This window comes from Tachyglossus aculeatus, chromosome X4 (assembly GCF_015852505.1).
Source record: "Tachyglossus aculeatus isolate mTacAcu1 chromosome X4, mTacAcu1.pri, whole genome shotgun sequence".
NCBI classification, from domain to species: domain Eukaryota; kingdom Metazoa; phylum Chordata; class Mammalia; order Monotremata; family Tachyglossidae; genus Tachyglossus; species Tachyglossus aculeatus.
Window position 1 is genome coordinate 899,763 of NC_052098.1, and position 27,668 is coordinate 927,430.

General features: G+C 50.4%; 1 protein-coding gene across 1 annotated transcript in view; it reads left to right on the forward strand.

Moving 5' to 3' along the window:
* Positions 1–27,668, forward strand: part of TUT7 (terminal uridylyl transferase 7) — a 63,101-nt gene that overhangs the window by 18,110 nt on the left and 17,323 nt on the right. Inside the window, exons 8-17 of the mRNA XM_038770115.1 lie at positions 2,576–2,645; positions 3,767–3,893; positions 6,571–6,690; positions 14,495–14,644; positions 15,792–15,972; positions 19,729–20,510; positions 20,568–20,903; positions 21,048–21,198; positions 22,705–22,791; positions 23,525–23,625. Coding sequence (XP_038626043.1) covers positions 2,576–2,645; positions 3,767–3,893; positions 6,571–6,690; positions 14,495–14,644; positions 15,792–15,972; positions 19,729–20,510; positions 20,568–20,903; positions 21,048–21,198; positions 22,705–22,791; positions 23,525–23,625 — 2,105 coding nt within the window. The remainder of the gene's footprint in view (positions 1–2,575; positions 2,646–3,766; positions 3,894–6,570; positions 6,691–14,494; positions 14,645–15,791; positions 15,973–19,728; positions 20,511–20,567; positions 20,904–21,047; positions 21,199–22,704; positions 22,792–23,524; positions 23,626–27,668) is intronic.

Here is a 27,668-nt window from a genome sequence, read left to right on the forward strand (position 1 = left end):
TCTCTTACCTGGCTGATTTCCTACCGTTCACTTCACTCCTCTAATGCCCACCTCGCTCACGGTGCTCCAATTTCATCTATCTCACCGCCAACCCCTCGCCCACATCCTCCCTCTGGCTGGGAACTCCCTCCCCCTTCTTAGCCGACAGACCACCACTCTCCTTACCTTCATCGCCTTATGAAAATCACACCACTTCCAAGAGGGCTTCCCCTACTCCTTTTTGCTTCGGCATCACCTTCGCACTTGGATCTGTCCCCTTCAAGTGCTTGATATTCACCCCTTGGCCCTCTCGGAACTTAACCACATAACCATAGTTCATTTTAACATTCATTTGTTCATATTTGTCGTGCGCTTACTTTGTGCAGAGCACTGTACTAAGCGCTTGGAAAGCGCTTCTAGGCTGTGAGCCCGTTGTTGGGTAGGGACTGTCCGTTGCCGAATTGTACTTTCCAAGCGCTCAGTACAGTGTTCTGCGCACAGTAAGCGCTCGGTAAATATGATTGAATGAAAGCACAGTACAGCAATAAAATGGGGAACGTCTGTTCCGCACTCCAGACCGTTAGCTCCCGTTGGGCGGGGAGCGTATCTGCCACGTCAGTTGTATCGTCCTCTCCGAAGCACATAGGCCAGTGTCCTGCATCCAGTCAGCACTCGATAAATACCAGTAATTATTGATTAACAGGCTGAAGATGAGGGAGTCGAGAGCGGGGGCCGGTTAGGTGAACTTGGGAGCGGAGAAGGATAGTAATAATAATAATTAGTATTTGTTAAGCACTTACTACGTGCCAGCACTGGGATGAATACAAGCTAATCGGGTTGGACCCAATCCCTGTCCCTCTTGGGGCTCTCGGTCTTAATCTCAGTTTTACAGATGAGGTAAATGAGGCCCAGAGAAGTGAAGTGACCTGCCCAAAGTCACACAGCTGATAAATGGCGGAGCCGGGATTCGAACCCGTGACCTCTGACTCCCAAGCCTGGGCTCTTTCCACTGAGCCACGCTGCTTCTCTGCGAGTTGGGGTGAAGTGGCCCGAGGGAGAACAGGGGGAGAAGCTCCAGGGCCTCAGGTCTGAACCTTCTGCTTGATGTGGAGGGAAATGAGAAGGCGGTGGAGGTTTTCAAGGAGCGGGGCGTGAGGTTCTCCAAATGGCAGTTGGGGATGATGACCCGGGCAGCGGAGCAGTTGAGGCTAGATCGCGGAGGGGCGGGGCCAGTTGGGCAGTTGGGGGAGGTGTCGCCAACGAAGAAAAACGGCGGGATCTAGAATGCCAGGCTGGCTGCCAGAGGCCAAAGACAGAGGGGTCCCAGGTGACACCCTGGTTGGGAGGCGCCGGCAGGGGGGTCTTGCCCTTCTGCCCCCAAGAGCGGCCAGCCGGGGACTTGGCCTCATCAACACGCCATCGGTAGTTGAGTCCGTCCCATCCATCTCCAATTATCTGATTGGACTTTTCTGGCACTTCAGTCCGTATGCCTGGTTTCTGTTTTGGTTATTTTTTTATGGTATCTGTTAAGCGCTCAGTACGGTACTGAGCGCTGGAGTAGTTATTATTATGGTATTTGTTAAGCACTTATATGTGCAAGCACTGGGACAGATACAAGGTAATCAGGTTGTCCCACGTGGGGCTCACAGTCTCAGTCCTCATTTTACAGATGAGGTAACTGAGGCCCAGAGAAGTGAAGTGACTTGCCCAAGGTCACCCAGCAGGCAAGTGGCAGAGCCGGGATTAAAACCCAGGTCCTTCCGACGCCTAGGCCCGGGCTCTAGCCACTGGGCCGTGGTGAGATTTTTCTAGAAGTGCCTTCATCTCAGGAGGAGTTTTATAGTCCCCTTGTAGTTCGTTCGTTTTCACTCACTGTACTGAGTGTTTGGGAGAGTACAAGATGACGATATAACAGGCTCATTCCCTGCCCACAAAGCGGACAGGACAGGTTTCCGGTTCTCCGTGTCTGCAGGGGAGCTGGTCCCAATTTTTGCTTTCTTGCGGAAGTTAGGTAGCCCAGGTGAACTAACTCTCAAGCTGGGCGGCTCAGAATCCGCCTTCTGCACCGGTTAAACTTGCTTCTTGTGAGTATGGGGGAAAGGTTTATCAACAGGGATGGAGTGGCTTCCTCCAGTGCCCCCACTCCCCGCCCCCACCTCCCTCCAAGTGTTGAGGGGAGGGGGAGGCTCAGTTTGGCACCCCATTTCTCAGGACCCTCCAGGGGTCTGACCTGCGAGCTTTCCTAACCGACCTGTTCCTACGACACTTTTCCCAATTGGTTTTTGGCAAGGAGGGGAGCGGGACGCGTTATTGGATTTTTATGTTTGTCCAGTCATTTGAATGCTTATGTTCATCTCTGAATCCAGGGCTTGTTCTGTCTGGGGGCCTGTCAGTCGACAGCTCGCCTTACTGCTCTGCACACAGTAAGCACTCGGTGAATTCAACCGATCCACTCGACTGTTGGATTATTTTGACGGTGGCCCTTTTGCAAGCCAAACTGAGAGTCGTCTCCTAGTTACCACACTTGGTCAGGTTCCCCTTTACACTGAGCTTTCGGTATTAACGGGCTTCATTTTTTCCTCTTCTTTATCCACAGAGTCTTTTGTTGATGTGGATGCGGATTTCCATGCTAGGGTGCCAGTCGTGCTGTGCAGAGAAAAGCAAAGGTCTCCTGCTCCTTTCGAGGAATTAACCTCACCTTAGCAGTGGCTGCAGAGAAAGACCAGGGTTCTGGGGCATTGCAGCTTCCAGGATAGTAAAAACCGAGTGGCTCTGTAGCAGTTAGAGGAAACTGGGAAAGTCAACGTTGATGCAAGAGAACAGTCGCCTGGTCGAGTGACCAGCCAAGGCAGTCTGTAGGCCCAACTAAGAAACCTTAAAACCCTTGGAAGGAATGTCAGTTTTTTAAATCTTCATGGGGAGGAAATCAGCAAATGCCCTGGGCCGGTTGGAGCGCTGGGTTTGGAAGGGATTCCACTGTCTCTTTTCCTAGCTCTCTAACAACCTGCATCGGTTCACCTTTGTCCCGTTTCCTAGAAGCCCCGTGGGGCCGGGGGGAAGGCCAAAGAGCTAAGAGCAGAAGGCCAGCCACGTGTTTGCTCAGCGATCTCAGCCGCCCCGGTTGCTAAATCGAGCCGTCGGAAACTCCCATTTCCCTTTATCCTAAAGGCTCGAGTCCCTTTACGTTGCAGGCCCTGAAAACACAGGAGATCATGTAAATCAGAGTGGTTGATGATAATAATACTTGTGGCATTTGTTATGAGCTTACTGTGTGCCAAGCACTGTTCTAAGCAAATCAGGTTGGACACAGTCTCTGTCCCTCTTGGAGCTCACAGTCTTAATCCCCATTTTCCAGATGAGGGAACTGAGGCCCAGAGAAGTGAAGTGACTCACCCAAGGCCACACAACAGACAAGTGGTGGCGCCGGGATTAGAACTCATAATAATAATGATGGTATTTGTTAAGCGCTTACTATGTGCCAAGCACTGTTCTAAGCACTGGGGTAGATCCAAGGTAATCGGGTTGTCCCACGTGGGGCTCACAGTCTTGATCCCCATTTTCCAGATGAGGAAACTGAGGCCCAGAGAAGTGAAGTGACTTGCCCAAAGTCACACAGCTGACAAGGGGCGGAGGCGGGATTAGAACCCACGACCTTCTGACTCCCAAGCCCGTGCTCTCTCCGCTGTACCTTGCTCCTCGGACGGGGGAGGGGGTGGGTGGGAAGGAAACCCACAAGATGTTAGGTTTTTTCCCAACTTTTTATTCGTATTGATTTTTACCATTTTAGCACACTCCTCTGCACTGTGAGCGCGGGGAACGAAAGTGCTTATCTGACCACAAACCTCTTGACTCAACTCGGAAAGTTGGAACCTAACCTGGTCCCTTTGGTGATCGCCTTCAGACGCTGGGCAAAGGTGAGTTTGGGCACGTGCTAAGTAGGTCAATACTTGAAATAGCCACAACGTTTCTGCTCTGATAAATTGTAGGGCGGGGGGAGTTCAGTCGGTCAGTCGTGTTTATTGAGCGCTCACTGGGTGCAGAGCTCTGTGCTGAGCGCTCGGGAGAGTACAGTATATACTATTGTTCCCTGCCCACAACGAGCTTACGGTCTAGAGGAGGCGTTTCTACGTCTGGAAGTGTAAACCTGGCTCTGGTGCTGGGTAAGGGAAAGTGTTACAGTGAAAAGGAAAACTGGAAAATGGGAAAAAACAAACAAAAAACCCCATTGTGGTATTTAAGCGCTTACCATGTACCAAGCGCTGGGATAGATAGGAGATCATCAGGTCCCACATGGGAGGGAGAACAGTAGAAGCAGCATGGCTCAGTGGAAAGAGCACGGGCTTGGGAGTCAGAGGTCATGGGTTCAAATCCCGGCTCCGCCGCTTGTCAGCTGCGTGACTTTGGGCAAGTCACTTAACTTCTCTGTGCCTCAGTTACCTCATCTGTAAAATGAGGATTAAGACTGTGAGCCTCACGTGGGACAACCTGATCACCTTGTATCCTCCCCAGCGCTTAGTACAGTGCTTTGCACATAGTAAGCATTTAACAAATACCACAATTATTAACAGGGATCGAATCCCCATTTTGCAGGTGAGGGAACTGAGGCCCAGAGAATTGAAGTGACTCGCACAAGGTCACGCAGCAGGTTGGTGGAGGAGCCGGGATTAGAACACATGGACTCCCAGGCCTGGGTTCTCTCCTCTAGACTGTAAGCTCGTTGTGGGCAGGGAACGGGTCTACCGACTTGTAGATTGTATTCTCCCAAGCTTTAGTACGGTGCCTTGCATGCTGTAAACACTCAGTAAGTGCAACTGAGTGAGTGAATGTTTGATTTTCCCTTAGGCCAGGTTGTTTTCCAACCTGTAGTTGATGATAGTGGTAAGGGTTTTGATTGAGTACCCTCTCTCGCCCCCCACCCCGCACCAAGGTGAAAGGCACTGTTCTGAGTTCTTGGGACAGGAGGGAGAGTGGACAAGGAGGAGAAGCCGCGTGGCTCGGTGGAAAGAGCCCGGGCTTTGGAGTCAGTGGTCATGGGTTCAAATCCCGGCTCTGCCGCTTGTCAGCTGTGTGACTTTGGGCAAATCACTTAACTTCTCTGTGCCTCAGTTCCCTCATCTGTAAAATGGGGATTAAGACTGTGAGCCCTCTCTGGGACAACCTGATCACCTTGTAATCTCCCCAGCGCTTAGAACAGTGCTTTGCACATAGTAAGCGTGTAATAAATGCCATCATCATCATCATTATAGCTAGAAAGTAATCAGAAGCTCCCAAAGCACTCTAACTTACACAGTTCAAGTAGAGGGTACAATGTCTTCCCAATCTCACTACTTGACACATATTGTAATAATAATAATAATGGTATTTGTTGAGCGCTTACTCTATGCCAAGCACTGTTCTAAGCGCTGGGGTAAATACAAGGAAATCAGGTTGTCCAACGTGGGGCTTACAGTCTTAATTCCCATTTTCCAGATGAGGTAACTGAGGCACAGGGAAGTTAAGTGACTTGCCCTAAGTCACACAGCTGATAAGTGGTGGAGCCGGGATTGGAACCCACGACCTCTGACCCCCAAGCCCGGGCTTTTTCCACTGAGCCACACTGCTTCTCCAGCAACTCTCCCAAGGGCTTAGTATAGTGCTCTGCACACAGTAAGCACTCGGTAAATACAATTGATTGATTGATTGAGTGGGAAGAAAGCCACTCGGGCTTCTCCTTGGCTTTTAGATAATTACAAATCAGGGCATGATTGGACAATCCATTAGTCATATTTACTGAGTGCGTGCTATGTGCAGAGCACTGGATTAAGTGCTGGGGAGAATAGAATATAACGGAGTTGGTAGACACCTTCCCTGCCCACGGTAATAATAATAACTGTGGCATTTGTTAAGCGCTTACTGTGTGCCAAGCACTGTACTAAGCACTGGAGTGGGTCCAAGCAAATCGGGTTGGATGCAGTCCCTGTCCCACATGGGGCTCACGGTCTCTATCCCCATTTTACAGATGAGATAACTGAGGCCCAGAGAAGTACAGTGGCTTACCCCAGGTCACACAGCAGACAAGTGGCAGAGCCGGCATTCGAACCCATGACCTCTGACTCCCAGGCCCGGGCTCTATAATAATAATAATAATGGCATTTGTTAAGCGCTTACTATGTGCAAAGCACTGTTCTAAGCTCTATCTACTGTGCCGTGCTGCTTACTGTCTAGAGAGGATTCTACAGATATACATAAGTACTTCAATATGACCTAGCGGAGAGAACCCGGGAACCTGGAATCAGTAGATCTGGGTTCTAATCCCCTCCCTGCCACTGACCCGCTGTGTGACCTCGGGCGAGCCACTTAACAGACCTGCGCCTCGGTTTACTGATCTGCAAACCGGGGACCAAACGCCTTCTCTTCCCCACTCGTGAGCCCTGAGTCCACTCCGATTATCCCTCTTTCCCAGCACACAGCACGGCGCTTTGGTACAGAGGAACTGTTGAATCATTGCCATCAGTGGGAAATCCAGGTTCGACGAAAGTAACGTCAAGTCCGCACGGAAGTGTGAGGCAGAACTATCTGTTATTTTGTTGTCCTTTCGTTTGGCTCTTTTAGTTGTGTTCCACGGATCGGCCAGAAGAAGGAAGTTTACCGCCGTATGTGTTCGCTTTGATGGCCATTTTCTTCCTCCAGCAAAGAAGTGAGCCTGTGCTGCCGGTATACTTGGGATCTTCGGTATGATATATTTTTTTTCTTTCGATTGTGTTAAGTAAACATCGCAGGACTGTGGTAGGTTACGGCTTTGCTAGAAAATGCACCATCATTTACCTTTTCACCACCATCGCTTAAAAAAAAAAGGTATTTGTTAAGCGCTTACTATGTGCCAGGCACTGTTCTAAGCACTGGAGTGGTGACAAGCAAATTGGGTTGTTCACAGTCCCTGTCCCACGTAGGGCTCACGGTCTTAAGCCCCATTTTACAGATGAGGGCACTGAGGCACAGAGAAGCGAAGCGACTCGCCCAAGTTCACACAGCAGGCAAGTGGCGGAGCCGGGATTGGAACCTAGATCCTTCTGAGTCCCAGGCCCGGGCTCTGTGCAGTAGGTCACACTGCTTCCTGTCTTACCGTCTAGCAAGAGTACATCTCCTCCGGCTTTGTCCCAGAGGAAATGGTTCCCGACAAAAGTCCTGCCTATGCAGTCTGGAATTAGCTTCCCAGTGACCAGCTTGTTTCCTTATAGGCAAACTGCCCTTTGAGTAGATGAATGCTTTTCTAGCTCCTTGAACTATAAAGTATCAATTGATCAATCAGTCGTACTTATTGAACGCTTACTGTGTGCAGGGCACCGTACTAAGCACTTGGGAGAGTACGCCGCAAGTATGTAAAGATGCATTCCCTGCCCACAGCGAGCTTACAGTCTACAGGGGGAGACGAGCATTACTATAAGTACATAAGTTATGGCTACATATATAAAGGAGATCTGTGGGTCTTCATTTAAAGTCTCCCTCTGAAGAATCACTAGTGGCAAACCAAGAAATGATTTCACAAAGGGCTGTTTTCCCCATTCCGATCAATTCTGCATCATCTTCAAGACCGAATAAAGTAAAACAGCCTTTTCAGCGCTTTGAGGGGAGTATAAATTGAAGGAAATGAATGTGTTTTTATATCCGCTCTAAAATTGATGTGCAGTAATGTCAGTATTTTCTCTCTCGTTTCTGGTATATAGAGCCACCTCACAATAATGAGAAAATGAACTTAAATCACTGACATAACAGCATAGGAGGAAAACTATTTTGAGAGCCCTGGCAGACAAGAGATGTTATTAGCCTGGTGGCAAACCTAGAAGGTTCAAAACAAAGCCCAGATTGCAGTTTATAACGAAGCTTCTAGGACTAAGGGGCGGGTTGGATGAGGTCCCGGGGTGGTTTTGTGGGGAGTTTGGTTTTCAGAAGCCCCTCAATTTTTGTTCTGTTTTGGTTTTGTGTTGGTGTCATTTGACATTCGGCAGCCACACGTGCCATTTTGTAGCACCTCCAGCATACCTGGTGAGAGTGGAGGGGCTTTCTGTCTCGGAACAGGAAGTGTGGTGACGTTGGATTAAAAAAATAATACTAATGGTGGTATTTCTTAGGCTCACTATGTGCCGAGCACTGTTGTAGATGCAAGGTAATCAGGTTGCCCCACGTGGGGCTCACAGTCTTCATCCCCATTTTACAGATGAGGTAACAGGCTTAGAGAAGTGAAATGACTTGTCCAGTCACACAGCTGACAAGTGGCGGAGTTGGGATTAGAACCCACGACCTCTGACTCCCAAGCCCGGGCTCTTTCCACTAAGCCACGCTACTTCTCCCCTGCATCCAGACGTCTCCTTGGGGTGCCATTCCTTTGCTTCACGCATATTGTCCTTTCTCCCCGCTCCCCACCACAGCAGCACCACCGAACGTTCCAGAAGTGTATGTGGGAACAGGTGGCCTCAAATGAGTAGTAAGGCAAACCCATTGTTTTCTTATCTAGACTGTAAGCTCCTTATGGGCAAGAAATGTGTCTGCCAACTCTGTTGGACTCTCCCAAGCTCTCAGTTCAGTCCTCTGCACATAGTACGCGCTCAACAAATAGCGTAGGTTGAATGATTACCTTTTATTTTTTTCTCGAAAATTCGGTGTATTAAGATCAGTGGGCATTTAAAAGGGAAAGGAGACTCCCGGATTCGATCGATGGTATTTATTGAGCGCTTACCGTCTACAGAGCGATGTACTGAGGGAGAGGACAATCTAGCAGAATTGTAACATAAATATGAAATTTCACCTGACCTTTAAGTGCAGGGATTGGATTTAGCAGCTCTATTGTACCATACTCGCCCAAGCACTTAATAAATATTACTGATTGATCGAATGGAATTTTAATGCAATGGAAAATTGTATCCATGGTCCCACTCACTGAATAAGTTGCTCGTCCTATTTCGAGCCCTGGGGTAAACAGTCTGCCTTCCCAGCAGTCAATCAGATAGGCCACTAATTTTTCCAGCGAGCGTTCCTTAAATACTGCTGTGCCCCAATTTAGTTCTTAATTGATTCCTGGAAAATAGAAATCAGAAAAAGAGCACTAAACGGAATATTGTTCGCCCGAGGAGATGATGAGAAGTACATTCCGTGCGCCCTCAAGATTCCCCCAAATTGAACAAGTAATAGAAATATATTAAAGACACAACATAGTTTCCCAGCCTTCGCTCGGTGCTCTGCACACAGTAAGCTCTTAATATATTATTCCTACTAGATACTGTTCCTACTACTAGTTTAAATTAAATAAATAGCTGGGTGACTATGTACCAATGATAAAATGTCTTGAATTACGTGCGTTTTTTGGTGTACCTCCGTGAATGCAGCACTTCATTTTCAGTGTTATCTTTCTCCTCCTATTCCGTCATTCGGGAGTATTTATTGAGCACCATCTGGGTGCTGAGCACGTGGGAGAGGACAAAAGAAGCTAGACATGTGTTTCCTGCCCTCAACGAGTTTACCATTTAATGGAGGAGCCTGGCAGGCAAAAATGATCTACAGATTTTAAGAGCAGGGAAACAACACGGGAGAGCAGCTACAGTAGGCTAATAAATAATTGAATATACACAAGTAAATAACTGTTGAGGAGGAGAGTAAAATACAGTAGTCGATTGATCAGTGGTGTTTATTAGGCGCTTAATGGGTGCAGAGCACTGTCCTAACCAATTGGGAGAGTACAGTATAGTAATGACGGTATTTGTCAAGCGCTTAGTATATGCCAAGCACTGTTCTAAGGGCTGGGGTATATACAAGGTAATCAGGTTGTCCCATGTGGGGCTCACAGTCTTCATCCCCATTTCACAGATGCGGTAACTGAGGCACAGAGAAGTTAAGTGGCTTTCTCGAGGTCATACAGCAGACAGGCGACGGGCGGAATTAGAACTCACGTCCTCTGACTCCCAAGCCCGTGCTCTTTCCATTGTCACGCTGCTTCCCAGCCTAACAAGGCTAGGCGACACGCTCCCTGCCCACAAGGAGCTTACAATCTGGAGGGGGCGACAGACTTGAAAAGAAATTATGGATATGGTCATAATAATAATGGCATTTATTAAGCGCTTACTATGTGCAAAGCACTGTTCTAAGCGCTGGGGAGGTTACAAGGTGATCAGGTTGTCCCACGGGGGGCTCACAGTCTTAATCCCTTTTTACAGATGAGGGAACTGAGGCACAGAGAAGTGAAGTGACTTGCCCAAAGTCACCCAGCTGACAATTGGCGGAGCCGGGATTTGAACCCCTGACTTCTGACTCCAAAGCCCGGTCTCTTTCCACTGAGCCATGCTGCTTCATAAGTGCTGTGGGAATGAGAGTGGGGTGAATGAAGGGTGCAAATCCAAGTGCAAGGGTGACACAGAAGGGAGAAGGAGTAGGGGAAATGAGTCACCGTCCCTTCACCCCTACCATTCCTCTTGGCGAGAGTTGTCGAGACCCCCTGTCTCCACTTCCTCTCCTTCTCTTCTCTCCCTGGTCCCCTTCATTCTGGTTTCTGCTTCCCTTCACTCCACGGAAAACCCTCTCTGAGGTCACCAGTGATCATCTTCTCGCCAAATCCGACGGCCGCTACCAAATACTAATCCTCCTCTACCGCTCGGCTGTCTTCGCCACTGTGCTGATCCAAGGTCCTATCCTATTCATTCATTCAGTCGTATTTATTGAGCGCTTACTGTGTGCAGAGCACTGTATCCCACCTTGACTATTGCATCAACCTCCTCGCTGACCTCCCTGCCTCCTTTCTCTTCCCTGTGCCAGTCCATACTTCACTCTGCCGCTCGGATCGTTTTGCTAGAAAAAGTTTAGTCTGTGTTTTCCCCCTTCCTCAAGAATCTCCAGTTGGTTGCCCGTCCACCTCCATATAGAGAAGCAGCGTGGCTCAGTGGAAAGAGCACGGGCTTTGGAATCAGAGGCCATGGGTTCTAATCCGGCTCCGCCACTTGTCAGCTGTGTGACTTTGGGCAAGTCACTTCACTTCTCTGGGCCTCAGTTACCTCATCTGTAAAATGGGGATTAAGACTGTGAGCCCCCCGTGGGACAACCTGATCACCTTGTAACCTCCCCGGTGCGTAGAACAGTGCTTTGCACATAGTAAGCACTTAATAAATGCCATTTATTATTATCGAACAGAAACTTCTCACTGTTGGCTTTAAAGGACTCAGTCACCTTGCCCCTTCCTATCTTGCCTCGCTAATTTCCTTCTTACAAGCCAGCACTTTCACTTCATTCCTCTGATACCAACGTACTCAGTGTTGCGATCTCATTGCTCTCACCGCCAACCCCTTCTCCGTATCCTGCCTCTAGCCTGGAACGCCCTGACCCCTTCCTACCCAACAGATGATCCCTTTTCCCCCCCCCTCAAAGCATGGCTCAGTGGAAAGAGTCCGGGCTTGGGAGCCAGAGGTCCTGGGTTCTAATCCCGGCTCTGCCGCCTGTCTGCTGTGTGATTTTGGGTGAGTCACTTCATTCATTCATTCAATCGTATTTATTGAGCACTTACTGTGTGCAGAGCACTGTACTAAGCACTTAGGAAGTACAAGTCGGCAATGTATAGAGACGGTCCCTATCCAACAACGGGCTCACAGTCTAGAAGGGGGCTCAGTTCCCTCATCTGTAAAATAGTGATTGACTGTGAGCCCCATGTGGGACAACCTGATCACCTTGTATCCCCCCCCCCCCCCCCCCAGTACTTAGAACAGTGCTTGGCACTTAGTAAGCGCTTAACAAAAGCCATCATTATTATTATTATTAAAGTCACATAATAATAACAATTAATAATTATGGTATTTAAGCACTTACTATGTGCCAGGCACTGTGCTAAGCACTAAGAGGCCTTCCCCGACTTCCCTCTTTTCCCCTACTCGCTCTCCCTTCTGCATCATCCTTGCTCTTGGATTTGGACCCTTTAGTCGCCCCACCCTAAACCCCGTAGCACTTAGGTCTTTATCTGTAATCCATTTTAATGTCCATGTCCTCCTCTAGACTGTAAGCTCCTGGTGGGCTGGGAACATGTCTGCTAGCTCTGTAACATCCTACTCTCCCAAGCACTTAGTGCAGTGCTCTGTCCGCAGTAAGTACAAGTAAACAGGGAAGCAGTGTGGCTTAGTGGAAAGAGCCCAGACTTGGGAGTCAGAGGATATGGGTTCTAATCCCTTCTCCGCCACCTGTCTGCTGTGTGACCTTGGGCAAGCCACTTAACTTCTCTGGGCCTCAGCTCTTCTGTAAAATGGGGATTAAGACTGTGAGCCCTACATGGGACACGTGATTAACTTGTATCTACCCCAGTGCTTAGGACAGTGCTTGGCACATAGTAAGTGCTTTACAAATACCATTATTATTAAATACAATCGATTGGTTGATTGATTAAATAGATGCCGTTGCTAATTGCAGTGGGCTTTTTAAATCAGTAGTAGACTGTAAGCCCGTTGTGGGCAGGGGTTTGTCTCTCTTTATTGCTGTATTGTAGTTTCCAAGCGCTTAGTACAGTGCTCTGCACACAGTAAGTGCTCAGTAACTACAATTTAATGAATTGAATGAATGAATAGTTATGGCATGTGCCAAGCACTGTACTGAGCACTGGGGTTGTTAGAAGATACTCAGGTATCAGAGCACTGTACTAAGCACTTGGAAGAGTACAGTGTAATAGCATGTTCCCTGCCCAAATCAAGCCTGTGGCTAAAAGTCTCATTCTGACAGGTATAGATATAGATATATAGAGATATATATATTATTTAAGTGTTCACTATATGGCAGGCGCTGGGGTGGATACATTTGGGTTGAACACAGTCCCTGTCCCACATGGGGCTAACAATCTTGACCCCCATTTTACAGATGAGGTAACTGAGGCACAGAGGAAATGAAGTGACTTGCCCAGGGTCACACTGCTGACAAGTGGGAGCCGGGATTAGAACCCAGGTCTGATTCCCAGGCCTGTGTTCTAACCACTAGTCCACGCTATTTCCTCAACACAGTTGACGGTCTTATCTGGCAGGGACTGCTGAGCCCAGGGCTCCACAGTATTCATTCATTCAATCGTATTTATTGAGCGCTTACTGTGTGCAGAGCACTGTACTAAGCGCTTGGGAAGTACAGGTTGGCAACATATAGAGACAGTCCCTACCCAACAACGGGCTCACAGTCTAGCATTCCCAAAATGGCATTTGAAATGGCACTGTGTTGGCCTGCCGTCCTGTCTCCCCCTCCTGCAGTGGCCAGAGGAAATTTCTCCGCTGCAAAAGGAGTATGAAAATAAGCAATGGCATCGTCCTAACTGTGCTCTACGAAAGATCACTTGAAGTTACTTAAGGACTACTTTCTAGACTGTGAGCCCACTGTTGGGTAGGGACTATCTCTATATGTTGCCAACTTGTACTTCCCAAGCGCTTATTACGGTGCTCTGCACACAGTAAGCGCTCAATAAATACGATTGATTGATTGATTGACTAATGAATGGGTGAACAAACCTCATTCAAGTCTGGGAACCATTAGACACAGACCATAAAACAGCGTGGCTTAGCGGAAGGAACCCGGGCTTGGGAGTCAGAGGTCGTGGGTTCTAATTCCGGCTCCACCACTTGTCAGCTGTGTGATTTTGGGCAAGTCACTTCTCTGGGTCTCAGTTCCCTCATCTGTAAAATGGGGATGAAGATTGTGAGCCCCATGTGGGACAACGTGATTACCTTGTATCTACCCCAGCACTTAGAACAGTGCTTGGCACATAGTAAGCGCTTAATAAATGCCAGCATTATTATTATTATTAAAAAGTACCATTTCCACCGTTTCCAGTGCTCCCTCTTCAGCGATTATAGGTGAAAGGGAATATTTCATCCTGGGAATTGATGGTAAAGATTCACATAACTTGCTCATCTAGTCCTTAATTGAACTTGTATGTTGCTTGCAATGTAGAAGGCTCATGCAGTCCTCAGACACCTCGAGGGTGAGGATTGTGTCTACGAACTGTAGCGTCGTCCCCTCCCAAGTACTTAGTTCAGTGCTTTGCACACAGTATACAAGGGCCTCACACTCTAAGGGGGAGGAAGAATGGGTATTTCATCCCTATTTTGCAGATGAGGAAACTGAAGCCCAGAAAAGCTAAGTGACTTGCCCAAGGTCACACAGCAGGAAAGTGACCGAGTTGGAGTTATCATCATCATTATTATTATTTTTCTATTTGTTAAGCAATGACTGTGTCAAGTTCTGTTTAAGCTTGGGGGAAGATACGAGTGAATCAGTTGAGCGATTGCAAGCTCAGTGGATTTTGACTATTGGGTTTTTTAAGAACTCCATTTAAACTTGGGTCGGTGTTTCACGGAGATTGTGGATGTGATGCTTTGAGTCAACCTGGTGTTTCACGGAGATGCTTTTTGCCATGCTGTGGTCAGCATTTGTTTCTTTCAGATCAGCGAAACGTGGTTTGACAAAGCAGCGGAAGCTCTGAATTTGCAGAATTAAGATTACATTTGTCCTTTTCTTCCACCCCCTCACCCATCCCCAGATCGGAGGATTCTCAGTAAACAAATTAGTGGACTTTAACCTTCAGGAAGTTGAAAATAATGCTGTGATTTGGGAGCACACCATTGCAGTGGGCGATGCTGACTCTCCGAAGGAAGCTGCTCCAAAGGAAAACTTGCTTAAAAGGGGCAAGGTCTGAATCCTGTCCTATGTATGCTGGGGAAACTGAAATCGGCTAATTCTTGCTTTCCTCCGTAATGGAGGAGGCAATCTGTGGGTTGTTTGATTCATTATTTTTGATCTCTCACTCTGTGTCTCTCCCTTTCTCTGTTTTTGTCCCTCGTGCTGTGTCCATTTCTTTCTGTGTCTCTCCATTTCTCTTTGTCTCTCCCTCTCTCCCTCCCTCCCTCCCTCTTTCTCTCTCTCTCCCTCCCTCCCGCCCCCCCCCCCCCAAAAGAGAGCATCCATTTGGGGGCCTTTTTTGGCCCACATTTGTACCTCCCATCAAAGTTTGGATGGGGAGCGTGGGCGAAATGCCAGTTGGTTGACTCTGCTACTTTTAAACAGCCCTGCAAGAAAGTTTTAGGGTCAGGAGGCTAGGATTTAAGGATTATCTGTTCATTCAATTTACCCGGGGCCTCTTGGATCGGCCCCCATTGTGACGGGGCAGTGTGAGTTGGCCGTATGTGTTTATGGCTCAGAGAACATTTTCCTATCGATTCTCAAGCTGTTTCTACTTAGGTGGCCAGCAGCCTGAGAAAGCTTCATCCTAGCACAGTCATCTTTCTTCCATTCTTGGAGGGCTGCCCGGCCGGTCTGCTTTTTAGGTTCGATTTACCAGGAAGTCAGACCGGGCACAGACATTTTGATTACCAGACCGGAATAAGTATTTTATATTCTGAATTGTTGGAAGGCCCGGAGTGGAGGTGGTAATATAAACATTGGCGTGTTGGCGCTTGTGGGAGACTTTGGCGCGGCCACGCCTTCGCTTAGAACCGAGGTCGGCACACGGCGGCGACAACAGATACAGTGGTTCGGCCTTAGCGGATCAATTGAATTCTTCGCCCAAATATACTCCGTTAACTCTACCGACTCCTGTACGGTCCTCTGAGATTAGAACGTGGAGTAACTTGTTCACATCCAAACTAGATAACCAGCCGGGAATCCCGAGTCCCGAAGTAACGGCGACTGTCGTTTTTTGATTTGCCAAATGGAGCCGGATTCAGAATTGACCACAAAAACTCAGAGCTACAAATGGCAGATAGGAGAGTGTCGGGTCGGGCCTTTGGGGGTGGCGTGGACGGGAGGCTAACCCGTCCTTTCTCTTTGTCACCACTTAGGCTCCCTTGGTTTTTGAGGAAGAACGCCGGTGTGTGGTGCCAGTTGGCCAACTTTGGGTGGAAATGCTACGCTTCTACGCCCTGGAATTTAATTTGGCCGAATTGGTCATCAGTATCCGCGTGAAAGAAACGATATCCCGTGAATTGAAGGACTGGCCCAAGAAACGCATTGCTGTGGAAGGTATTTCAACTCATCTCCGGGTTCTGAAGAGCTGCAGAGTTGGCGGCGGGGATGGGTTTTGTTGGTTTTTCTTCCAGTGGTACCTGGTAAGCGCTTAGTATGTGCCAAGCACTGTTTCTAAGCTCTGGAGTAGGTAGGTTGGACAGAGTCCCTGTCCCACATAGGACTCACAGTCTAAGGGGAAGGGAGCTCATTGTGGGCAGGGAATCTGTCCGTTTACTGTTATTATTGTACTCTCCCAAGCGCCTAGTACAGTGCTCTGCACACAGTAAGCGCTCAATAAATACGATTGAACGAGGGAAAGCAGGAGTGCGAAGGCAGGTGTAAGTAAGTTCATAAGTGCTAGAGTTGATTGGAGAGATGATGCGACTCGGGGCTGGGGAATGAATCGGCCAAGCTTGTTGGAGGTGGGATTTTAGGAAGGGTTAGAAGGAAAGGAGAGCCCGGGGTCTGTCCATTGGAGGGAGGGAGGAGGTTCCAAGCCCGCAAAGGAATAATAATAATAGCATTTATTAAGCGCTTACTATGTGCAAAGCACTGTTCTAAGCACTGGGGAGGTTACAAGGTGATCAGGTTGTCCCACGGGGGGGCTCACAGTCTTAATCCCCATTTTACAGTTGAGATACTGAGGCACAGAGAAGTTAAGTGACTTGCCCAAAGTCACACAGTGACAATTGGCAGAGCCAGGGTTTGAACCCATGACCTCTGACTCCAAAGCCCGGGCTCTTTCCACTGAGCCACACTGCTTGAGTCGGGAGAGTCCAGAGCCAGGAGGTCATCTTGGGAAGAGCAAAGACGAAGAATTGAGAGAAAGGGTGGGGATGGTGTCTACCAATAATTATGGAATTTAGCACTTACTGTGTGCCAAGCACTATACTAAACACTGGGGTGGATACAAGCAAATCGGGTTGGACACAGTCCCAAGTCCGACGTGGGGCTCAGAGTCCCCATCCCCATTTTACAAATGAGGGAACCGAGGCCCAGAGATGTAAAGTGACTTGCCCAAGGTCAAACAGCAGGCAAGTGGTGGAGCCGGATTAGAACCCATGACCTAAATACCCTTGCAGGATTGGTAGAGTAGATAGGAAAGGAGGGGACAGAGGGTGGAGAGCCCCGAACCTGACCACCAGGAGTTTTTGTCTGATGCGGAGACACACGGGAAACCAGGTTTGGAGAAGGAAAAAGAGATGGGCCGAGCAACGATCAAGGATCTCCCCCTCCCCACCCCCTCCGCCTTACCTCCTTCCCCTCCCCACAGCACCTGTATATACGTATATATGTTTGTACGTATTTATTACTCTATTTTATTTGTACATATCTATTCTATTTATTTTACTTTGTTAATATGTTTTGTTTTGTTCTCTGTCTTCCCCTTCTAGACTGTGAGCCCGCTGTTGGGTAGGGACCGTCTCTATATGTTGCCAACTTGTACTTCTCAAGCGCTTAGTACAGTGCTCTGCACACAGTAAGCGCTCAATAAAGATGATTGAATGGATGAATTGAGAAGCAGCGTGGCTCAGTGGAAAAGAGCCTGGGCTTTGGAGTCAGAGGTCATGGGTTCAAATCCCGGCTCCGCCACCTAACAGCTGTGTGACCTTGGGCAAGTCACTTAATTTCTCTGGGCCTCAGTTCCCTCATCTGGAAAATGGGGATTAAGACTGTGAGCCCCATGTGGGACAACCTGATTACCTTGTTTTTTCCCCAGCGCTTAGAACAGTGCTTGGCACATAGTAAGCGCTTAACAAATACCAAAATTATTATTATTATTATTATGAATGAAAGGGTATTGGCACTGCTGAAATCGGCCATCTTGATGGCCACCCCCAACTCTTTCCATCTCCCCGTTCACTCCTGTTTCTTGTTAGAGAAAACGTGGAAACTAAATGCAAAGAAGTCCTATGGTCTGAAAAAAAATAATCAAGCTCAAGTCCCCACCCTCATGTGGTTGTTGGGGGCATCTTATATGGCATTTGGCATTGCCTGCCTTGCTGATTGATTTTTTTAAAATTATTATTATTATTTTTTAAACGTGTTGCATAGGATTTTTGGGGGTTTGTTTTGCGGGCAGTTCTGCGTTTAGTGGTGGGGCTCTCGCCTCTTTCTCTGGGCTGGCGCTGCAGGGAGCACCTCCCTCTCTCACCTCTGGAATTGGGGTCCGACCGGTTCCGCGATGTGGCGGGGTTGGGGAGGGGAGGCCTATCAGGAAGCAGCTCTTCCTTTCCTCAAAAGTCCAAGAGCCCAGTTGGTCTCTTATCAGTCCACAGTGAGTGAGCACTCACTGTGTGGCGACCGCTGTACTGAGCGCTTGGGCGAGTAAATTTGATCAGCGGCATACACCTTTGAGTTTCCATCATCATCGGTGTTATTCTTGAGAGCTTACGGTGCGTGGAGTGCTAAGCACTTGCAGGAGTCTAGTACAACAGAGTTAATAGACACGTTGCCTGCCCTCTAAGGAGCTTACAATCTCTTCTCTTCCGCATCTGCATCCCCCCACCCCAGACTGGTAGTAACAGCAGTGACAAAAACCACCACTACTAAAGGAGCCGCATAGCCTATTGGAAGGAGCCCGGGCCTGGGGGTCAGAAGTTGTGGGTTCTAATCCTGGCTCTGCCACGTGTCCACCATGTGACCTTCAGCAAGTCACTTCAGTTATCAGTGCCTCAGTTACCTCATCTGTAAAATGGAGATGAAGATGGTGAGCCCCACGAGGGACAAGGACTGTGTCCAACCTGATTACCTTGTATCTACCCCAGTGCTTAGAGCAGTGCTTGGCACATAGTAAGCGCTTAAGAAATAGGCATTAGCCAGTGGTGGATGAGACAGGTGGTGCTGCTAAGTGGTGCTAAGAACAGTGCTTTGCACATAGCAAGCACTTAACAAATGCTATTATTATTATTATTATTAATGGAAAGAGCCCCGGCCTGGGAACGATAAGGATCTGGGTTCTAGTCCCGGCTCTGCCACTTGTCTGCTGTGTGACCTTGGGAAAGTCACTTCTGTGCTTCAGTTCCCTCAGCTGTAAAATGAGGATTAAGACCAGGGGCCCTAAGGGGGATATGGGCTATGTCCAACCTGATTGTCTTACATAATAATAATAATAATAATAATAATGGTATTAAGTGCTTACTATGTGCAAAGCACTGTTCTAAATGCTGGGGAGGTTACAAGGTGATCAGGTTGTCCCATGGGGGGCTCACAGTTTTAATCCCCATTTTACAGATGAGGTAACTGAGGCCCAGAGAAGTGAAGTGACTTGCCCAAAGTCACACAGCTGACAGTTGGCAGAGCCGGGATTAGAACCCATGACCTCTGACTCCAAAGCCCGTGCTCTTTCCACTGAGCTTCTTTCCACGCTGCTTCTCTACTCTGCTTCTTATATCTACCCCAGCACTTCATACATTGCCTGGCACATAGTAAGGGCTTAACAAATACTGTTTAAAAAAGAGGGGATGGGGGAAGGTGAGTCTCTTGTCACCCTGTGTGTGCAACAGGAGACATTTCATATGTCTGTAATTTATATTAATGTCCATCTCTTCCTCTAGACCGTAAGCTTGTTGTGGGCAGGGAATGTGTCCGTTTATTGTTATATTGTCCTCTCCCAAGCGCTGAGTACGGTGCTCTGCTCCCAGTAAGTGCTCAATAAATACCACTGACTGACTGGCATTTTGCCCATCGTTGGCAAGAGGGATGGCAGGCTCCCCAATAGGGAGAAAAGGGAGGCGTGCCATGTTTCGGTTTCTTTCTGCTTTGTTTCAGACCCTTACTCCGTTAAGAGGAATGTGGCAAGAACTCTCAACAGTCAACTTGTGTATGAATACATCCTTCACTGTCTGAGGTCAACCTACAAATACTTCGCCCTCCCGCACAGAAGACCGACCAAAACCTCCCCCAGATCCCCCCTGAACGTGGATTCAGATGACCCTTCTCCAGCTCCGGAATACTCCCCGAGTGGCACGGAGCCCGACCCCTCCAGGAAAGCGAGATGTGAACTGCCGGCGTCCTTGGTTTGGAGCAACTGCTTCCAGCCTTTGGATCTGGCCGCGATGGAGCAGGATCGCAGAGATGGCTACGGAAGTCTGACCAAGGAGGAGCCGGGAGCCAGCCCGGAGGACTCCGACTGTGTCGTCGAAGAGGTCATCTCGGAGGAGGCTGTGGACACCAGACCACCCCACGAGACCCCCGCAAGATGGGATGGCGAAGAAGGGGAGAAGGACCAGGGAGCAGAGGAGCAGAAACAGCCGATGGCCGGCAATCCGGCTCTATCCAATGGCGGGGAGAGCCAGGAGCCGCTGGCTCCGCCCGAGGAGCCAGACCCGGAGGCGGACGGCATCTCCGACCCAGAGGGTTTTCAGAAGGTTCCGGCCCCGGCGGAGAACGACGAATTTGGCCCCCTGGACGACAAGGCTGACGGCGACGAGGAGAGCGCCGAGGAAACGGATGAACCGGACCATCCCCTCTGCGGAGGGGCCCCTCCCCCACGAGGCCAGGCCCGGGAAGTCACCAACTGGGAGGAGGAAGAGGAGGAGGAAGAGGAGGAGAGGGAGGAGGAGGAGGAAGAGGAAAGGGAGGAGGAGGAAGAGGAGAGGGAGGAGGAGGAGGAAGAGGAGAGGGAGGAGGAGGAGGAGGAAGAGGAGGAGGAGGAAGGAGAACCTCGCCTTGCCGGGAACCAGAGAGAGGCCGGGACTGACAGGACGGTAGCTGACAAGCTGGACGGTACTGACGCTGGATCTGGGATGGAGGATGCCCTGTTTGGACACGGAGATTTGGAAGAACTTAGAAAGGCTACAGATGAGTACCTGCAGTTGGAACTAGAGAACGACCTTTATTGGGAAAACGACTACTTCTGGGAGGACGGGTTTCTGCCGATCATTGAGGATGGAGACTACGATCTCTACTACGAGTTCAGTAAACTGGCCTTCACCAAGGGCAAGGTAAGAACCGCCTACCTCCCGGGGATGGCAACATACAGGGTTTCGCCATCTGAGCCTACTGTGTTTTTTCGGTTTCTCCGATTGGACACGATGGCCTGGCAGTCGATTTTATTTTTGCTGTCTTCCCCCCCCGGCCCTGTGCAGGTACCTACAGTTGTTTGCAGTTTATGCAAAAGGGAAGGTCACTTGAAGAAGGACTGTCCTGAGGACTTCAAAAAAGCCAAGCTGGATCCTTTACCGCCGCTAACACCCAAATTTTCCAACATCTTATCTCAAGTGTGCATCCAGTGTTTCAGTAAGTCGTCGGCGTTTTCTTCCCGATTGGTCCAAAAGAGACTCGCCTGGGCTTTACCGGTACTTGTGAAAATTGGCCTCATTAGTATAACTTAGTTTACTCCCTGGGGGTTGACGCGAACGTGCAGAGGCTTGATATCGAAAAGGAGTTCGTGTCATCCAGAGATAATGGTGTTGGGGGAGTGACAGCCTTCAGTGAGTCTTTTTTTTTCATCTCCAAACTGCACCTTGTCTCTCTGCTGGCTCTTACGAACGGGGCCGACCCCTTGGTCATAATGAAGCCGAGAGGTCCTGGCTCTGGGCTGTTGATGACGTGAGTGAAACAGTGGCTCCAAGTTGACCGTGAGCCGACCTCCCAGGCGATGACAGAAACAGAAGAGTCATGCGATGGCTCCATCTGAGAGATTTGGTTTAATGACATGCCCCCTCAGTCAACCAGTACCTCCTGGTGTCTTATCAGGGGAAGTCGCTTCCAAGGAATGGACACTGTGAAATTGGGGACAGACTCTCTCTTTGGGGGCAGGGCCAGCTGCCCTAGTTAGCCCATCCCACCCCTTGGAGCTGGAGGGGAATGGAAAGTGGATCCAAATAACAGTTGTGTTTCATGGTCCCCTTGCCTGCAGGGAGCCCCCCGACCCCCACAACCCACCTCTAAAATCTGGCAGGATTCCTAATAATAATAATGGCATTTATTAAGCGCTTACTATGTGCAAAGCACTGTTCTAAGCGCTGGGGAGGTTACAAGGTGATCAGGTTATCCCATGGGGGGCTCACAGTCTTCATCCCCATTTTACAGATGAGGTAACTGGGGCCCAGAGAAGTGAAGTGACTTGCCCAAAGTCACACAGCTGACAATTGGCGGAGCCGGGATTTGAACCCATGACCTCTGGCTCCAAATCCCGGGCTCCTTCCACTGAGCCATGCTGCTACACCATAATAATAATAATGGTTACGGTATTTAAGTGCTTATTATGTGCTAGGCACCGTTCTAATCCCTGGGGTGGATAAGAATAATAGCAACAACGTTGGTATTTGTTAAGCACTTACTATGTGCCGAGCACTGTTCTAAGCGCTGAGGGATATAGAAGGTCATCAGGTTGTCCCACGAGGGGCTCACAGTCTTCATCCCCATTTGACAGATGAGGTCACTGAGGCACAGAGAAATTAAGTGATTTGCCCAAGGTCGCGCAGCTGACAAGTGGCAGAGCCGGGATTAGAACCCACGACCTCTGACTCCCAAGCCCAGACTCTGTCCACTAAGCCACGCTGCTCCCATCCCCATGCCCGCGGCTTCTCTTGACCCCAGGCTGGACCTGGAGGCCAGTGGATGCTGGCCGGGAAGGGCTTGATGTCTGCTTTGCCCACAGCCCAGCGAGACTGTGAACACCTTGAGGGCGGGGACCTTGGCTAGTAACTTTGTCGCAAATGCTTAGTACAGTGCCCCGCACAGAGCCCGCGCTCAAAATATACTCAAGGTTTGGTTAAATTCTGTGTTTGTTTTAAACAGAGGACTTTGCTCCAGTTACTTTAGAAGATCAAGCCCGTGAAAATATCCGGCAGAACCTAGAATCTTTCATCAGACAGGAGTTTCCAGGTATATTTTATATTGCATATGGTTTCTTAAACTTGACTAGAATTTGGTTCAGAAATATCAAGGGTTTTCCAAACTCCCCAGTTTGGGGAAAGGTGGAACAAGTGTTTAAAAGAGAGCGACGTGCCCCTTCTCCCTCCCCCCCACCCCCCTGATTTTGAAGTCCGTCAGGAGAGAGAGAATGAGCAGCAACATAGGCTTGACGTTTGACGGCCCCATCTAGGTTGTATTTGAGCCGCCATTCAAAACCGTCTTCGAACCCACGTAGATCTCAGAGAGATGGTCCAGAACCTAACTTGGAGTTTTCTCCTCCTTTGAGGAATTGACAGAGAAGCCAAGACTGACATTACATCTTACACAGGGGCTGCGTTTTGTAAAAGAGCATTTTGGGGTGAACAAAGTAGATAATAGGAGGAACGATGGGGTTGGGAGGAGAAAAGAATGCTTCAGTGCAAAGACGGCGAGTTGCTAATGGGATAAGAGCCTAACTCGACTTTTCTGGTCTCTGAAAGCATCAATTCTCAATTGGAACTTGACTCTAACAGGTGGCCACTGAGTGGGACATCAGTTAAAAAACCAAAACTCCTCTGTTTTCAGAAGTCTCCCTACCACCCTCTCAAGAGACTCGCCGGTTTGCAAATTGAATTGGTTGCTCGCCGCATTTTGTGACTTCTTATATTATGAGACTTGGTCTAGCTCACTTATAGTGATCCGACTTATTATATATCCCTAACAGGAACTAAATTGAGCTTGTTTGGCTCCTCCAAAAATGGATTTGGGTTCAAACAAAGTGACCTTGACATCTGTATGACAATTGATGGACTTAAAACGGCTGAGGTACAGTGATTCCCGAAGACCTTTTCTTTTGATTTTGGCAATTTGCTAACTGTCGCCCATTCATTCATTCGTCCTTGGCCAGTCTCTGTGCCTTCCCCTAAGCTGATTCTCACACAGCAGGGAGCAACACCAAGACCTAGACGGTTTCCTAAACCAGGGGTTGGCAACATTTTTTGCTTTGGGGGGTTTTTTTTGAGAGGCGGGGGGAAGAGTCAAAGTGAAACCTTTGCACACTTGCTGTGCAAAGAGCTATGCACTTTCTGCCCCCCGCCCCCTCTCCCCTGGACGTCGTTACGTCACACTACACACGGCAAAATGCGATGATGTCACCGCGCTCGGCGGCTGCTTCGTAGCGATGACCGTCCGGCGGGGATGGGGAAGGAGATGATCTATCAGTGGTATTTATTGAGTGGCTACTGTGTGCAGAGCACTGTACTAAGTGCTTGGGAGAGTACATTGTAGCAGAGTCCGTAGGCACGTCCCCTTCCCGTGACGAGCTTGCAGTCCAGAGGGGGAGATGGGGCAAGAGAGGACAGGGGAGAGAGGAGAGTCTGGGGAGCCGAAGGCCACGCTCAAGAGCCACGTTTGGAGTTCCGAGAAGAGTCAGAATCGCCTCTAGGCCCGTCGGTTGCAGACCCCTTTCTTCGACCATACAGAACGCGCCCGAAGGCACCTGTAGAACAGGACTCGAGCGATCGGTACATTCCGCAGCCCCGAGAGGGTCCATCGAGATCACGAGGGAGATGGGGCAAGAGAGGATAGGGGAGAGAGTAGAGTCTGGGGAGCCGGAGGCCACGCTCAAGAGCCACGTTTGGAGTTCCGAGAAGAGTCAGAATCGCCTCTAGGCCCGTCGGTTGCAGACCCCTTTCTTCGACCATACAGAACGCGCCCGAAGGCGCCTGTAGAACAGGACTAGAGCGATCGGTACATTCCGCAGCCCCGAGAGGGTCCGTCGAGATCACGAGATGGCTCCGTGACGACACAGCTGATAGTGTCCGAGCTGGCAGTGCCCTCTCTGCGCCGTCTTCCCCGTCACCGAGGGAACGAACGAGGGCTGAGAAGCTGGTCTGCTCGGTCCATTTTCGGCAGTCGGGCTGGGGTCGGGGCAGATGTAGGAAAGGACCTTGGATGCGGCTGCCGTTAGACACCTTGGATCCTCTGGGGAACTCCTTCGACTCCGCAAGCCGCCGGCGTCATCCAGAGTCCCAGAGACGGCCGTTGGACAGTTGCAATCTGAAAATGACCGCACCCTGGAGACACGCTCCCAAGAAGATGTCCAGACGACCAGGAGCTGCTGCACGGGGTCTGCCTGGCTCCTCGTGGGCAGGAAACAGTAGCTTTTGCTTCTGTCGTACTTTTCCCGAGCATGTAGGCCGGTGCTTTTCACCCAGCAGGCCCTCGATAAATGGCGACGACCGCTACTACTACTGTGGACTGACCGACAGTTTGAAAAAACCAGAGACTGCATCAGCCTGCCCTTGGGAGAACCAACACCCACACCCAGGGAACTTCATTTGGCACCACAGAGTAAGTGCTGTCCGGGAATCCCGTTCTTAAGGCCACACCCTGGCCGGGGGGGCCCAGCCAGATCCAGGGAAATCGGAAGTCAGATCAAGAAGATCAACGTTTTCCCCCCTTCCCCCCGCCTTTGGGAGACCCGGCATGGTGGGTTGGCATCGTGGCATTGGGGTTCAGGCCCAAGCAAAGGTCTACCGAGCTGCGTGTGAAAGTCCAGGTCGCGTAGCGGAGGGCAACGCTGCTCAGAGCTGGGCTGTGGAAAAGAAGACCGTTAAAACGATCGGATTAGAACGCAGCGGTGGTTCATAGCTGAAGCTCTCCGCCGATCCTAGAAGATGACTCGTCGTAGAGTTTTTCCAGCTAACGGAGCTTGTGCCGAATAGAGTCATGAGACCCGGACCCCTCCCACCCCCACCCCCCACCCCCCGCGTCGGGGTCCTTGGGCAGTTCCGTCACCGGGCAGGCCGCGCGTGAAGCTGAAAGGCGACAGTGAGGTCACGGACGGACGGTGAAGTTCGATACGGCTACCCTAGATCCTAGGCTCGTCTCGACACCGCCTCTCTGGGCAGGAAGACCCGGGAAGCCGAGGCTGGGCGAGCTCAGACGGGGCACCCGAAAGCAAGGGGAACTGAGGGAATTCTCTCAGGATGCGGGGAAGCGCCGCTGCCTCAAAAGACCCGGTGGGATCACAGCAGCCGACAGCCCGCCCTGAGGCGCTGCGACGAAGGAAGGAGCAGCTCTTGGTGCGCCAGAGTTTCAAGAGGATTGTGAGGCAGAGGCAAAGGGGAAAACAGCGCCAGTCGCTGTCAGCAACAAACAACAAACAGCATGGCCAGGACCATCAGTCACACACGCACACACCATACACACACACTACGCACACAGAACGCCTTCCTCCCGCCACCTTCCCCCTCCCCTCACGTTCGAATTCAAGATGAGCTAGAGAACGCCCCTCCTGTCAACTCGAGCCCAGACCCATCTCCACCAGGAAGCGTACTCAGACTCGCGTCGGTCTGTGTACGAACCCTGCCGTGGCGGGGGTCTCTGGTGGGCCGGACTCGACACGGAGGCTTCATCTCCTGCCCGGCGCGTGCCTCGTGCAGGCGGCTCTCGGCGGAGCGGCGCCCGAGCCGACGCCTCAGCTGCCGGGGCCATCCCCCCCACTGGCGGGCACGCACCGCGGACATGGAGCCTCCCCCCCCACCCCGTGTCTCTCGAACCCTTTTAACTGTGTCTTGCCTGTGTTCTGTAACAGTAGTCGAAGCCCCCGTGGGTGGGGACCACATCTTGTTTTTGCTTTATACCTCCATCTATAGTGCCTCCACCTTGCAGCGCTAAGCGAAACTAGACTCCCGGATGAAGGACAGCTCACAGAGATAGGCGCTGCTGGATACACCCTTCTTTTGGAAAGACCTTCCCTCTTCAGAACGGCGGCCCTCAGGGGTCGGTCAGGCAATCAGACGATCACTAGTATCGGGCCTTCCCAATCTGCCCAGGGGTATAAGTGACAGTCTGATGATGCTCCGCCTGCCCCCGAAACAAAAATACTCGGGTTCTCCCACCCTCCCCACTGCCCCAGTGACGAGCAGCGGTGAAGTGAAAGAGCGTTTCTTCAAAGAGTCATGTAGGTCCATCCGCCCAGCTGATCGTAACGGGGATTTTTTTTATAAAGCTTGAGTTAGTAGCGATGCCCGGACGTGGAAATAAGTCATCGGACCTCCCCCCCACCCGCACGGTATTGGCAAACTCGACCACAGCGGTCTCGGCGGAGGTACTGACGCCATCGCAGGCTCGCCGAATACCGTCTTCCGCCAGCCCTCGCCAGGATGCTCCTGCCCTCGAAACGCTGGCGACTCACTGACCCGCGTGGAGTAGGACAGAGAGACCTTAAAGGACGTCCCGGTCGCAGCAACAAAGCGAGGAGCTTGCCGTGCAGCCACCGCATTGAAAAGCGTTCACCAGACTGACGGGGCAGCCGAGTGTTCGGTTCCTGGGAGATGAAGACCTCCGCCGAGAGCCCCACGCCAAAATGACACCCTCCCTGTTGGAAGATGAAAGCTAAACTCGAGGATCGCCGACAGATACAGCCGCTACCTACCAGGCGGCTGACGAGGTTTAGTGCAAGCGAGTCAAGAGAGATTGAAAAGGCCCCTTGCAGTGTGGAGATCTACAAGCCCGGGGGTTGAGGCGAGTGGGAGGAGGTCCGGGGGCGGGGGGCGAGGTGGGGGGGAGATGAATGGCCTGTTTACTTAGATAAGCTTTCCCTCGACTTACAATGACGGCTGAGGCGGTGCCATCATCACCTTCTTCACGAGGAAAGATGGAAGAACAGACTCCGGCATGTATCAAGGCATCTCGATGGGCAGACCACCCCTGGGTGGGGGCTCAGGGAGCAGCACCGAGGCCTGGCCATCATTTTCCTAGCCCTTAAATGACATTCGTCATCACCGGCAGGTGCGGACTCTCAGGAGGCATTCGGGAAGAGACCGCTGCTCCCCGACGGCGTGGTGCTGAGCTACTGGTGC